The sequence below is a fragment of the Cavia porcellus genome, unplaced genomic scaffold, assembly GCF_034190915.1.
Source record: "Cavia porcellus strain 051 isolate PalLab524CR breed Dunkin Hartley unplaced genomic scaffold, mCavPor4.1 scaffold_8, whole genome shotgun sequence".
Classification (NCBI taxonomy): domain Eukaryota; kingdom Metazoa; phylum Chordata; class Mammalia; order Rodentia; family Caviidae; genus Cavia; species Cavia porcellus.
Genome location: NW_026947491.1, coordinates 9,851,926 through 9,864,622, shown reverse-complemented (window position 1 = coordinate 9,864,622; position 12,697 = coordinate 9,851,926). Strand labels below are relative to the sequence as shown.

General features: G+C 45.5%; 2 protein-coding genes across 2 annotated transcripts in view; both read right to left on the bottom strand.

Annotated features, from left to right (window-relative positions):
- Positions 1-112: 112 nt before the first annotated feature.
- Pdcd7 (programmed cell death 7) lies at positions 113-8,269 on the bottom strand. The gene is made up of 5 exons (XM_063254326.1): positions 7,316-8,269; positions 5,213-5,351; positions 4,467-4,703; positions 3,962-4,049; positions 113-2,110 (listed from the first exon to the last, which is right to left on the bottom strand). Exons 1-5 carry the CDS (start codon positions 8,189-8,191, stop codon positions 1,987-1,989), a joined length of 1,464 nt encoding a protein of 487 aa, XP_063110396.1. The 5' UTR covers positions 8,192-8,269; the 3' UTR covers positions 113-1,986.
- A 2,705-nt stretch (positions 8,270-10,974) lies between these two features.
- The window catches only part of LOC134477227 (intermembrane lipid transfer protein VPS13C-like), a 39,656-nt gene continuing 37,933 nt past the window's right edge, over positions 10,975-12,697 (bottom strand). The window contains exon 23 of the mRNA XM_063254325.1: positions 10,975-12,236. The gene's annotated coding sequence lies outside the window, so the exon portion shown is untranslated. The remainder of the gene's footprint in view (positions 12,237-12,697) is intronic.

Here is a 12,697-nt window from a genome sequence, read left to right as displayed (position 1 = left end):
AGATTCAATCCCCAGCAACATGCATACACATCCCCTAAAAAGAGAACACTAGACATCAGTGACCCCCCAAATGGAAATACATAGCACATTACAAAGCATTCGTGCCATAAAATTCCAAACTAAACACGAACAAGCCTTTAATCAGTGGTACCCAACAGAATTACGTGAGCATGTGTAATGCCTATCTTAGTTCAAGCTGACATTTTAAGTGCTCACCAGCTGTGACTACTATAGTGGACTCCCGGACAGCTGTTGAACCACTGACCTATATGAAGTATGGGAACAGAGGGGACCTACTAGGGTAGAACGCAACTGGGAAGATGGAAACTACACAGAGACAGGGAGAAAAAAGATGCTATTTCTTCAAGAAAGAAAAAATGGGGGCTGGGGATTTAGCTCAGCGGCATAAGTGCCTGCCTTGCAAGCAGGCAGTCATGAGTTCAATCCCTGGTACCGGTAAAAACGAAAAAGACAAAAAAAAAAAAAAAAAAGAAAGAAAGAAAGAAAATATGATGGTGCACCATGGGGAGCAGGGAAGAGAAACTATAGAAAAGCTATGTTAAAAAAAAAAAAAAAAAAAAAAAAAGAAAAGCTATGTAACAACCAACAATGCATGAATTCTGTCTGAACAGAATGTAAAATACATTAAAAGGAAATCTGAACCAATGGAGTTTTGGTATTAGAGTCACTAATCATTTCTTCAGATATGATAATGGTATTGTGGTTACATGAGAAAAACAATTTAAGATGGCATGTGGAAATATTCATGGGTGCGGCAAACTGACATCTGGAATTTCCTTCAAAATATTACAAGGTAAGGGGGGGATATAGATGAAACCATGACTGGCATTGAGATAATTATTTGAAGCTGGATGATGGGCATATGGCAAAAACTGCTTTACTTTTTTTTTTTTGTTGTTTAGACAGAGTGGCTCACTACGTAGTCTAGGCTGGCCTTGAACTTATTATGTAGCCCAAGCATGCCTCAAATTTGCAGTCCTCCTGCCTCAGCCTCCCAGAATGCTGGGATTACAGGCACGTGTTATCATGCCTGGTTATACTATTCTTACTTTTGAATACAGCTGAGATTTTTCTTAGTTAAGTTTTAAAAGGTAAAAGATTGTGGGACAAGATATTTATTACAACAGCACTCATATTCTTGAAAGTAAAATTCATTCAAGATGGTATTCTCTCTAAACCGGTAGAAGAACAGAGGCTGCTGCTGCCACCACACAGACAATAAGCCAGGAAAATCTTACATAAAAGCCAAACAAACATATATAATGTGCACTTTAGAGCAAGTGTGACAGTAAAATGAGAAAGGACCGGTTGTTCTCCGTCCATGCCAACTTTTTCTTGGGCTCTGCCTCAGTAGTGCAGGTGGAGGCAAGGTGGTCCAGGCACCAGATGTACACTGTACAATTCCTCGGCAGCCTGCATCTCATCCAAGAGCAAAAGGGGGGGGGTGTGTTAAACCAGGCACTCAGGACTGTGGGCCTGTGAGGCTAACTGCACCTGACTTCACAATTTATGAGCTTAGACAAACTCTGGAAAAGTGTGGCCCTTGGTCCCCATCTCTTAACCCTGTAATGCATAATGTAGCAACTGAACAATGTGAACCAACAGAAGAGGGGCAAAGGTGTTAATATCTCACGCCAAAGAGCTTCCAAGGACGTATTTCTCAAGTGGATGGTGTCCTTTCTTGCTAACCCACAGCTGGATTCTGCAGACAATGTTTGGTGTTTAAATCACTGTCCTCCTGTAGCAAACACCTGTTTAATAAATTTGAATTTGGAGTGAAAAATGTCATGAATCTCCTCATTCAAGAGGCAGCTCTGGCCAAGACAGAGCACAGAAGAGCAGCTTCAGGCTGCAGCCATGCCACACGGAGTCCAGGAACTCAGTACAGTACACAACGCAGAAGGCAGCACCATGACCCTCACAGCTGGGGAGCAACGGCCGCACCATGCACCTGGAGCTTCCAGCCTACTGCAGTTTCACGGCGGATGCCCAGATGTCGTTGCTGGGGATCGTGGGAAGGACCCATCCTTGGGGAACAGAGCTGCCTTTGGGATGATCGGCCGGCACCAGGTACTGATCCCAGTCATGCCTTCATGAGAACATTACAGAACAACAGTTCATTTCCACCTTTTTCCAAGCAAAACATTCAGCAATGAAACATTCTGTTCCTAGAAGTTAGCTTTCAAATGAATGATACACTACACTAACCTCTTATTACAACTTGATTTCTAGGAATTATGTGCAAGCTCACATTTCTTTCTTTTTTTTTTTTTGTAAGTTTTTATTGGTACCAAGGATCAAACTCATGACTGCCTGCTTGCAAGGCAGGCACTTATGCCACTAACTAAATCCCCAGGCCCAAGTTCACATTTCTTAAATGAACACATTTAGGAGAAAAACTGACGAACTTACAAACTGTTACAGAAAACCAATTAACTAACACAGTTAATCCTCATTATGTTTAGGTTCTGCATCTGCAAATTCGCCTACTCAGTAAAATGAAGTGGTGGCCCCTAAATCATCACTTTTGGCGACTTCACCCATGCTTGGAGGCAAACAATGGCAAAAAATCTGAGTTACCAAATGTATATCTGAGCTAAGGTGACACTCACTGTGCCTTCTTTTCAGCTCTCACACCAGGAATAAGTGTCCTTTTGGTGGTCAGTTTAGTACCATGTTTTGCACATTTCTGTGTTTTTCACCAACGATTTTCCTGGTTAAAATGGCCCCCTAGGGTCATGGTGTTAATGTCCTAGAGCCATGACAGGCCTTGTGGAGAAAACTCAAGTGTAAGCTTCATGCAGGCACAGGTCACAGTGCTGTCAGCCATGAGGATAATATATATATTAAATCAAGTGCCTCGAAACAGAAATGCACACGAAACAGGTGCTGGTCAGTGGACAAAAATGTAAACAGAGGCTCTCAGAAATCTACCTAACCCCAAGAGAAGCAGTGGTTCAGTACTCTGTATTATAGCCTTCACAGCAACTTTACAGAATGCAACTACTATGAAAAATGAGGACTGAATCTATGAACATTTCAAAGCTAAAAGTCATATACTGGCCCAAAATAAACTCTTTCCAGGAAATAAAGTTGGTATGCTAAACAGCATTCTTTTTAATCTTTTTTTTTTTTTTTTTTTGGGTAGCGGGGAGTGAACTCACACCCTAGCTTATGTCAGCCACTGAGCTAAACCTCCGGCCCCTAAAAGAACATTCTTTCAAGAGAATCACAAATTGTTAGCCCTTCAGAAAGAGAACTTAGAGATCACTTTATTTGGGGAATTTTCAAATCATACTGAAAATTCCCCTAAGATGTTCTGGGGAGTCCATAAAACAACAAATTGCTTCTAAGCAACAATCTACCTTGGGGACCCCATTCATACATGTGTTTTACCCACTGAATTTCTCAAGAGACTGCAGGCAGGAAGAGCACTGCTGCCATAGCCTGAGGTGACATTTGGGCTGCGGCTCCATTCTACAGCTGGAGACCTGAGAACTTCTCCAGCTCAACAGTAACTGGTGACCCAGGGAAGAGCCCTGTTCCCACTCCCTGGGCTAGGACCTGCAGGAGCTTGGAAGTCAGCCTAGGTCTTAGCAGTTTCCGCCGCACACACCTGAGATGGCTTCTCTTCTTGAGTGCGTTTAGTACCATAAGAGAATTAAAAAACAAAGCCATTGCTTTCAAAGTCAGAAGGAGGGCTACATACACAATACTAGGTCACAGCCCGAGCTTCACCTTTTTCACCTGTTAAAATGGAGATGGCCTCTTGCAAAGCATGAGGACTGAAAAAGAATGCGTGCACTCTTGAGACTTGCCAACACCATAAACCCAAGGGAAACTCTGAAGTCTGAAGTAACAGACTTCAACAAGTAGACGCCTCATCAAAGGCTTCTAATGCTACCCCAGGGAAAGGCGACAGGAAGAACAAGCCCCTGACCTTATCTGGATGAGCGCTGGCAGGGAGTGCTCGGCCTGGAGGTAATACTGTCGGAAAGGCTGCAGGAGGTGAGCAAGGGGGAACTCGTCTGAAAGAGAAAAGGCACAATACCACATAGTCACGCTGGCTAAGAGCAGTGTGTTTCTATTGTTCTGTCTGGTTGCTTTTTGTATTTCCTGGCACTTGAGATGGAACCCAGAGTCTTCCCATAGTAGGCAAGTAACTCTACCCCTGAGCTACATCCCCAGTCCTAAGTGTACTTCATCTGTATGCGTGTCTTCCATCGCACAGTCTATAACACTGCTGCGAACTTGTCCGACCTTTCAGTGATAATCAACAGCTGGCTGCAGCCTGTGTGGTATGGGTTCCCCACCGTTGGTCTAGAATCTCCAATCAGAAGACGCCATGTGTTGGTTTCCCCTCTTAAAATAAGATCCCATGTTGTGGAGCTGCCAATTCAGTAGTTTCCTTCTTTTTTTTCCCCCATAAGTTCACAGGAACTTACCTGGATCCCCAAATAACTTGGACTCAATTTCACGTTTCTGAAGTAAAAATTTCTCTTTTTCTTTTCTCTGTTTCTTTTCCAATTCTCTTTTCCTCTCTTCCTCTTGTTCTCCTTCCAGCATCACTCTGAGGGCCCTCTCCTCTGCTTCGTATAGCTCGGAGCGTTTCTTAATGAGCTTCCTCAGTCGCTGAAGATGGTACTCAAAAGTCTCGTCTGCTGAGGCTGGAGGACAGACCCCTGGGAAAAGAGAGTGGATGGCATTTTTTTTTTTTTTGGTCTTTTTGAGACAGAGTCTCACTATATAGTTCAGGCTGGCCTTGAGCTCACTCTATAGCCCAAGCTGGTTTCAAACTTACAACAATCTTCTTGTGTCAGCCTCCCAAGTGCTGGGATCACAGGCGTGCGCCACCATGCCTGGCTCTGCTGATGGCATTTTAGACACAACTTTTTTCTCACCTCAGAATCCATGTTCTAACAAGCAGTCTGGATGTCCAACCTATAGCAGGAGTTTGCTTAGAATTAGTATATACTACCCCACCTTCAAGGCTGCAAATGCAAGGCTAGCCTGTGTTACACAATGAGCTCTAGGCTAGGCCAGCCTGAACTACACAGCGATTCTCTCAAAAAAGGAAAAAAAAAAAAAACACATATTAAATTCTTACAAAAATACTTTGGATTAAGAGATACCAGGACAAAGAGGAAGGAAAAGGGAAGAAATGTAAGCGGAAATGCAAAACCACAGTTACCTTTCCTTGCTGCAGCCTCTTTCCTCAGTTTCCGCAATTTCTCCAAGGCTCGAAGAATATCCACCATTCTTTTGGTGTCTGCTTGTTTTTTCCTCACTTCAGATAAAACACCATCGGCAGCAGCTTTGAGTTCCTGTTCCTGGAGGAGAAACCGAGCCCACAAGACCTTGTATTAGTAATGATCGTACAGTGGAACTTATGGCTGCCAAGTAATGAATTTCAGAGGACCAGACAGTCCCCAAGGTTGAGACTCAATTGAATCCATGTCTCAGTTTCCTAGGCCTGGCATAGCGCCCCTCTACATGGGCACACTCCCCTGCACAGACTGTGCACCCTTCTGAAAGGAAACGCTCTCCTGTCTGCATTGTCTACACAAGCACCCAGCTTTTACTTCTCTCAGGGTTTCTCATAGTGTGGTCCAGGGAGCATCCACATCCATCTTATCTTGTTAAATTGGGGCTTTCTTGTTAAAAATGCAGATTTAACATGATGCTTCAAGCCCTGGGTGAAGATTCAAATGGGACTCTACAGAGGTCTCTGTGTGAAAACCTGCGCAACCTGTGCTGCTTTGCTCTAAAGTCACCAGAACCTCCTGCAGGTGGCCTGCTTCCAAACATTTGAGGACCAGGGGCTGGAGATTTAGCTCAGTGGCATAAACAACTGCCTGGCAAGTGCTAGATTATGAGTTCAGTCCCTGTACCAAAACAAACAAAGAATCATGCCCAACCTTTTGAGGACCACAATCCTATTCTTGAGTTGGCTCAAATCCCCACTCCTCAAGGGATTCTATTTCCAGTATCCTTATCCTCTTGGTTAAAGTTCTCTCTGCCTACACTGCGACTATTAACACCAACAGCCCACTGCTGCACTCCTCAGTTTGGATTATGGTTGTGCCCGTTGTTTTCACTTGGCTTGAACACTTCTTTCAAGACTCTTTCAGATGTGCAGCACCTGGGAAACCTTCCTCCAGGAGATTCCATGTCCCTTCCACAGACTCCTCCAAGCATCTGCAGCTGAAATCCTAACAAATGCTGTGTTATAGCACCACGACCCTTTGGAAGCTTAGAACCTATGAGGGATGGTCGTGGTGCAGTGATCACAAAGTCCGTCAGATTCTAGAGCAGTAGCAACACAAGGAGACAGGCCACTAGAGAGAGCACAGGAAGGAGGAAAAGAGGTGCAGCGGCACTCAGAAGTCATGAGAATGCTTTGAACACACTTCACCAATTTCGGGCTTCTCCTTGAGCCTATCTTGAAATTGCCTTTGGAATCAGACAACTTGGGTTTAAATTTGAAGCAAAACTGCCACAAACTGGTTATGTGTTGGTTGGTAAATTAATCTCTAGGACTCAATTTCTAATCTATAAAACTGGGGTAATTCTTCTTATTTCTCAGGGTTGCTACAAAATGACTTCATGTATGCAGTGGCTTTAGGGAACACCTTCGGGAGTATAATATAGAGTGTTCAAAAAGACCACTGCTGAATCTAGAAACATATGGTGTAAAACCTGCAGACAAATCCTGCGGAAGTCACTATTAGTATAGCGATGAGCCAATTAGGCTGTAAGTTCCTGGAGGTAGGCTCTCAAGTTTTCTTGTGTTCTTAAAATCGTTTAGAGCTGAAGTGCCCCTGAGCACACCTGTAATCCCAGCTATTCAGGAGGCTAAAGCAGGATTACAAATTCGAGGCTGGTTCTGGACAACTCTGTAAGACACTATCTCGAAATAAAAGTGACTGGGGATGCAGCTCAGTAAAGGGCGCCTGGGTTTAACCTCCACTACCAGGGAAATGACCATCTGCAGCAGTGCAAGACAAAAGAATCAAAACACCTGTTAAGCGTTGGGTATTAACTTCACAGCACGGTGCAGGTGACCTGTCCTCCCAGTCTGCAATTGTGTAATCTTATAATTTGTGCTTACAGGATTGGAACTGTCCAATGTGGAGCTTTTGTCTTGTGTGCTCTACATCATGAATGAGCAATTAATATAAGTTCGATGTGGAAAGGTAGCGGTAGCTGTTTCTGATGTTACAAGCAAAGAGCTAAGCGTAGGTTCCAAACCGCAGCCACCATCCCTCTGGCACTGAGCGGCCACCGCTCTCACCCGCTTCTTCTCCTCCACCTCCTGCACGCACTTGACCCTCCAGCGGTCAATCTCCTGCTCGCGTTCCACGGCCCGCGCGGCCTCCGCCTCCCGCTCGGCTTCGCGCTCCCGGGCCCTTTCGCGTAGCCGCAGCCGGCGATGCCGGATCCTCTCCAGCCTCCGACGCGCCTCGCCCACATAGGCGGCCTGAGACAGAGGCTGCAGCCGCTCCGCCAGGTCAGTGCGCAGCGGCGCGACCTGGGCATACAGTAGTGCCCAGGCCTCGCCGTCCTCCTCGGCTTCGCGCAGGGCTTGGCCCAGGCCCCGCAGACGCCGCACTAGGCGCAGAGCACCGCGGAGCCGCGCGCGCACCTCACCCAGGCTGGGCCCGGGGATCGCGCGCCGGGGCACCCGGCAGCCCACCCGCCGCGGGTCACCGAACACCGCCTCCAGCCACTGGCGGTCGCGCAGGCGCTGCAGCGCCGCGTCCCCGAGCTCATCAGCAGGCGGCAGCACCTCTGCCCAGCGCGGGCTCCAGGGCGGCCCCGGGCCTGGAGGCGGCGGCCGCGGCCTCTCGCCGGCGTCGGTCCCCGGGAAGGGCCGGTACTGGGGCGGCGGCGGAGGCAGCGGCGGGGGCGGCACCGAGTAGAAACCGCCACTACTGCCACCGCCACCGCCGCGGCGGGAGGCTTCCGCGGGGACCCGGGGTTGCAGACCCAGCGAAGGCTGAAGGAAGGGGGCGGAGGTCCCCGGATAAGGGCCGGGCCGCTGGGGAAGGGGCGGCAGGAAAGCCGGGGAGGGTAGCGGCGGTGGCGGGCAGCCGAAAGGAGCAGGAGGCGGCGGCTGAGGGGGCGGCGGGCCGGGGCGGGCCGGGGAGAAGAAGGGCGGCAGGGCCATGTTCCCGGTGGGCAAGCTCTGAGAAGTGACAGGAATCTTCAGCGGGTCTCCCGGAGCGTCTTCCGGGAGGAAGTGACGTCTTACTACGCGCGACCGCCTGCGACGTGCCTGGGGGAAGCAGGGCGCAGGAATGGACGTGGATTCAACCTGTGATCCTTCCGATTAAAATACTGCGAGGCTGGGCGTGGTGGCGCACGCCTGTAATGCCAGCAGTCGGGAGGCTGAGACAGGAAGATCGCTGCGAGTTCGAGGACAGCCTGAACGCACAGGGAAACCCTGTCCCAAAATCAGGAAAGGAAACAGAAACACTTAAACTGCGAGGCAGAAACTGTCCGTTCTAGGTGGCGCTCCTATACTTAGTGTAGGGAAAACACACAGATCAGATACTCGCACAAATGTGGACGCGGCATGATGAATATTTGACTTAGGCGTTAGAGAAAGTGAGGTTTCACTCAGACCCGAAGGATAACTAGGAGTTAAAAAAGGAGGGGAAGCACAGTTCGCATGGGAAGAGCATTGTGCCAGCAGATACAGATTGGGGTAGGGAACTGAAAAAATGCCAGTGTACACAGAGCACAGAAAACCTGAAACTGGCTCGATTGTATTCTTGAGAGTAAACAATTTTGAGAAGACTGCTGCTGGGGCCTCCTATGGCACACATCTGTAACCCTGGCACTCAAGAGGCCTCGAGGCAGAAAGCTCACTAAGAGTTGGAGGCCAGCCTGGACTACATAGTAAGACCCTATCTCAAAAGAAAAAAATTAGTGTAAGAGATCATGTGTCATTGCCCAGGTTCTCTTAATGGCAACATCTTGTAAAACTATTTTTACAACATGTACTATGCCCATCCTTTTGTTCTAACCGACTCTGTTTTGTTTAGCCACGTTAGGTTTTATTCTCTCCAAAAAAATAATAAGAATTGTGGGAGAAAAAAAAAACCCAAAAAGTATAATTGTTATTAAAAAGAGAGGACAGGAAGGTGGTCTAAGGGATATAACTGCATGTATGTTTGAGTGTGTAGAATGGAAATCCGTATTAGTGAACTTTTGTTGGATGATTGAACGGCACTGTCTGCAATCTGATTGTATGAATGTTCACTTTACATGCTTTAATTTTATAATTTGGACAACTATTTCAAAGATGACAATATGTAACCTATTAACTAGTGATATCTTACTGTATTTTTTTCCTTGAAATTCTGTATTATTTGTACCCTTTTCCTGCTGTTTTTTAAATTTTATTTCCTTTTTTTTCTCTTTAAATAAGAAAAGAGAGAGAGAGAGAATAATAATGGAGTATCTCTCATTTTAAAGGAACAGAAAATCTTCATCCATACCAGGCCTGAACAGAATGCTCAAGAATAAACAGTAGGGGAGAGGAAAGAGGAAGGAAACAAGGAAAGAGCAGAGTGGTCATCTGGGCAGAGGACAGCATATGCAGAAGTCTATGGGCAGCATGGGGTCGAGTGCACACAAGTGAGGAAAGCCAAGTGAGTCTGAAGAAGAAAGAAAGGACCAGGACACAAAAGACCAGGCTCGAGCGCCAGGCTTCTCAAAGGCCTGGCTCATGCTTCATGGGCAAAAGGGTCAGCTAATACCAGCCTCTTATAAATGCTGTATCAATACTGGCCAGTTATACAAAATAAAGCTTGTCTTATCTGACACGACTTTAAGAACAGAAGGAATCCTACAGGCGCTAGAGAAAGAATTATTCTGCCTGGAGATCCTGATGTTGTTAGTTCCCAAGGGCCCCACTCGATTCTGCCTTCCTTAAAGTCTCCTTAGACTCAGTTCATATCAATTGCATTGGTTGAGTTTCAAATTTCTAAGTTTCCAGGTTAGAAAGCCATGTATTTTAACTCACTCTATCAACAAAAACACACCTTGTTTTTACTAAAAATGTTCTTCTTCTTGAAAGAGAATAAAATGATGTCCCTGAAGTCAGCTGGGTGCTTCACGTGAGTGTCTTCTGTGCGGTACTGGAGGACCCGAGAAGTCTTGTTGATTAACCAGTAGGGACTAAAGACAGAGAGCACCATGCGGTTGCCAACTCGCCTGACGTGCACCGACAGGTCAACTGTCACTGCTTCTTTGGAGTTAGACGTAAAACACACAAGAAAGAACTCGGGAAGCGTGTCACATATGCGGAAATGACCGGTCCAGTCTCTGCCCAGGTATCTGACCAGGACTAATTCCATGACTTCTCCACTGATTCGGGAATGCAGGACATCTGCTGTACTGCCTTCTGCCAGCTCATGAGTATCTGCTGTTCCCTAAACACACGCACAAACCAAGTCTGTTTAGCAACATCTTTGAAATACAAAACCTGTATTCTACACAGCGGCTAGACTCTGCAAGAAGCAGGTTTCCTGCCAAGTCTTCCACAAAGTACCATGTTTATATACTGTGCATGCCGCAATTACCAAGGACTAAAAAGAAAACACAGACCACATTTACAAAGGCAGGAACTGTCTTTGGCCATTAATAGGCCAGCAGCCAGGAGTTTTGAGAAGAAAAAAAAATGCATCCACAACAAGAATCCAAGGCTGGATTCCTTTACTCAGGGACCTTGGCGGCTGGCCACTAGCACGGCATTACTGAACACGCCACCTGATGGCCTGGTCTTCAGCTCCTCTGCTAGTCACACACCAGGCCTGACAGTCCCCTGCAGGGGGAAAAAGGAAAGTGACAGCGGTCCGCTGCTCTAGCAAGCTATGTAAGCAAGGTGAATTATTTTTAAAATGCATACTAACAATACCTAAATCAGGCTCCCTTACGAACACCTTATTATTTTATACTTTTTATTTATAAACTATTCTTCTCTTTATCCACTATTCAGTTGATTTAATTAACTGCATAATTCAGAAATAGTTCATGACTAGGTAACAGAAAATAACAACATAGGTAACCAGTTTTTTTTGTTTTTTGCACCATGCTCGGGCTTGAACTCAAGGTCTCTCACATGCTAAAGCGAACTCTTTACTACAGAGCTATACTCCAAGACCTGATATTACAGTTTCTGCATCTTAATATAACATAGTATGTACAAACTTTAAAATATTTACCATATACCACTGCTACAAAATGCTGCTTATTATTTCCCAAGACAGTAATTCTGTTATTTTTAGTAGAAACCTTGGACTAAATAATTGTAATATTAACTTTAGAATAAAAACTTTATGTAACCCAGTACTTTGGGAGGCTGAGGCAAGAGGATTACTGTGAGTCTCAGTCCACAGTGAATTCAAGGCCAGCCAGCACTACTAAGTGAGCTACTGACTCATAAATACATAAGTAAAACTTTAAGGTGAAATATTCTCATTAGATTTTCTCCTTTGCAAATAATGAAAATTTTACTTAAATTAATAAAGTAATAATAATGGCTCTTAAATTTATGGCAGATGCAACAGAGAAAGTGGTAAAGAACAAGGAGCCAAACCACACAGGCATAAATCCCAGCTCTTCCACTGACTAGCTGTGAGACTTGGCCGCCTATGTAACCCCTGCATGACTCAGTTTCCCCAGCAGTACAGAGGTTCATTAATATCCACCATAGAAGGATTAAACATGTGAAGTCACAGGACAGTGCCTAACACAAAGCAGATGCTAGTTCCAGTCTTGCTTTCATTAACACTTTTAAAACACTGTAAGTATGGTATACAAAACACTGACTTCAGCTAAAAATACCACGAAATAAACTAGAATTCACTTTGTGCAATGCTGGAATCCAAACCAAATACAAGAGACACACCTCCAGTAAGTATCTTAGGGAATAGGGGAGCAGATTCCGCAGTGTGAGAGAAGGGTAGAGGTGAATGATGTACGCTGGGTTCCAATCCTCCCCGTGTGCGCTGATGTGGCTCAACTCGTCCGGCTCGGCAACCGTGTTCACAACTAGCGGCAGGAAGCTGCGCTGCACCGCCGGACACTGCAGCCTGCCTGTTACGGAACTGCTCCTGTGCAGCTCCTCCTTTCAGGGGATGTAGGTGGTCGACTCTTTGTACTGATGCTCTAAGTCCCCAGCTGGCTGGATAAACAACTGAGATCTGCAGAAAAGCAAGCCCATGTGGGCAAAGAGGCTCCTGAGAACCCAGGAGCAACAGCCTCATTCAAACCGCAAGTCAACAATGGTCACTCTATTTTACAGGTAAGGAAACATGGTTCAGGCAGGGTGGAGAATGTGCATAAAATCTCATGGCTAACTCACAGAGGAACACTCTGCGGGAAAAAACAAAAACCTATGTGAACAAAGGTGACTGAAAAATATTTTCATTCCAAATATAAAGGCTATCCAGTAAATACAGATTTCAGAAAAGTCTAAACCATTAAAAAAGTTGCGTCCATTTGATAAATTCAATATTTATTTTTCTACAGAATAAACCATGTCTTTAAAATGGGTTTTACATGTTTTTAGATAATAATTATATGAAGTTATATTCTTCACTATCTCCAATTCATAAAGGTAAAAACCCCATTCAGTGAATTTTCAAAAATTTAATGTTTTGAA

Bases quoted from the DNA above. Each gene is read 5' to 3' on its own strand.
- Pdcd7 (XM_063254326.1), bottom strand. From the start codon at position 8,191: ATGGCCCTGCCGCCCTTCTTCTCCCCGGCCCGCCCCGGCCCGCCGCCC. The intron at 4,704-5,212 runs GTAACTGTGGTT...CTCTTTTCCCAG, and splicing joins AGAGGCTGCAGCAAGGAAAG to GGGTCTGTCCTCCAGCCTCA. The intron at 4,050-4,466 runs GTAAGTTCCTGT...TTTCTCTTTCAG, and splicing joins CAAGTTATTTGGGGATCCAG to ACGAGTTCCCCCTTGCTCAC.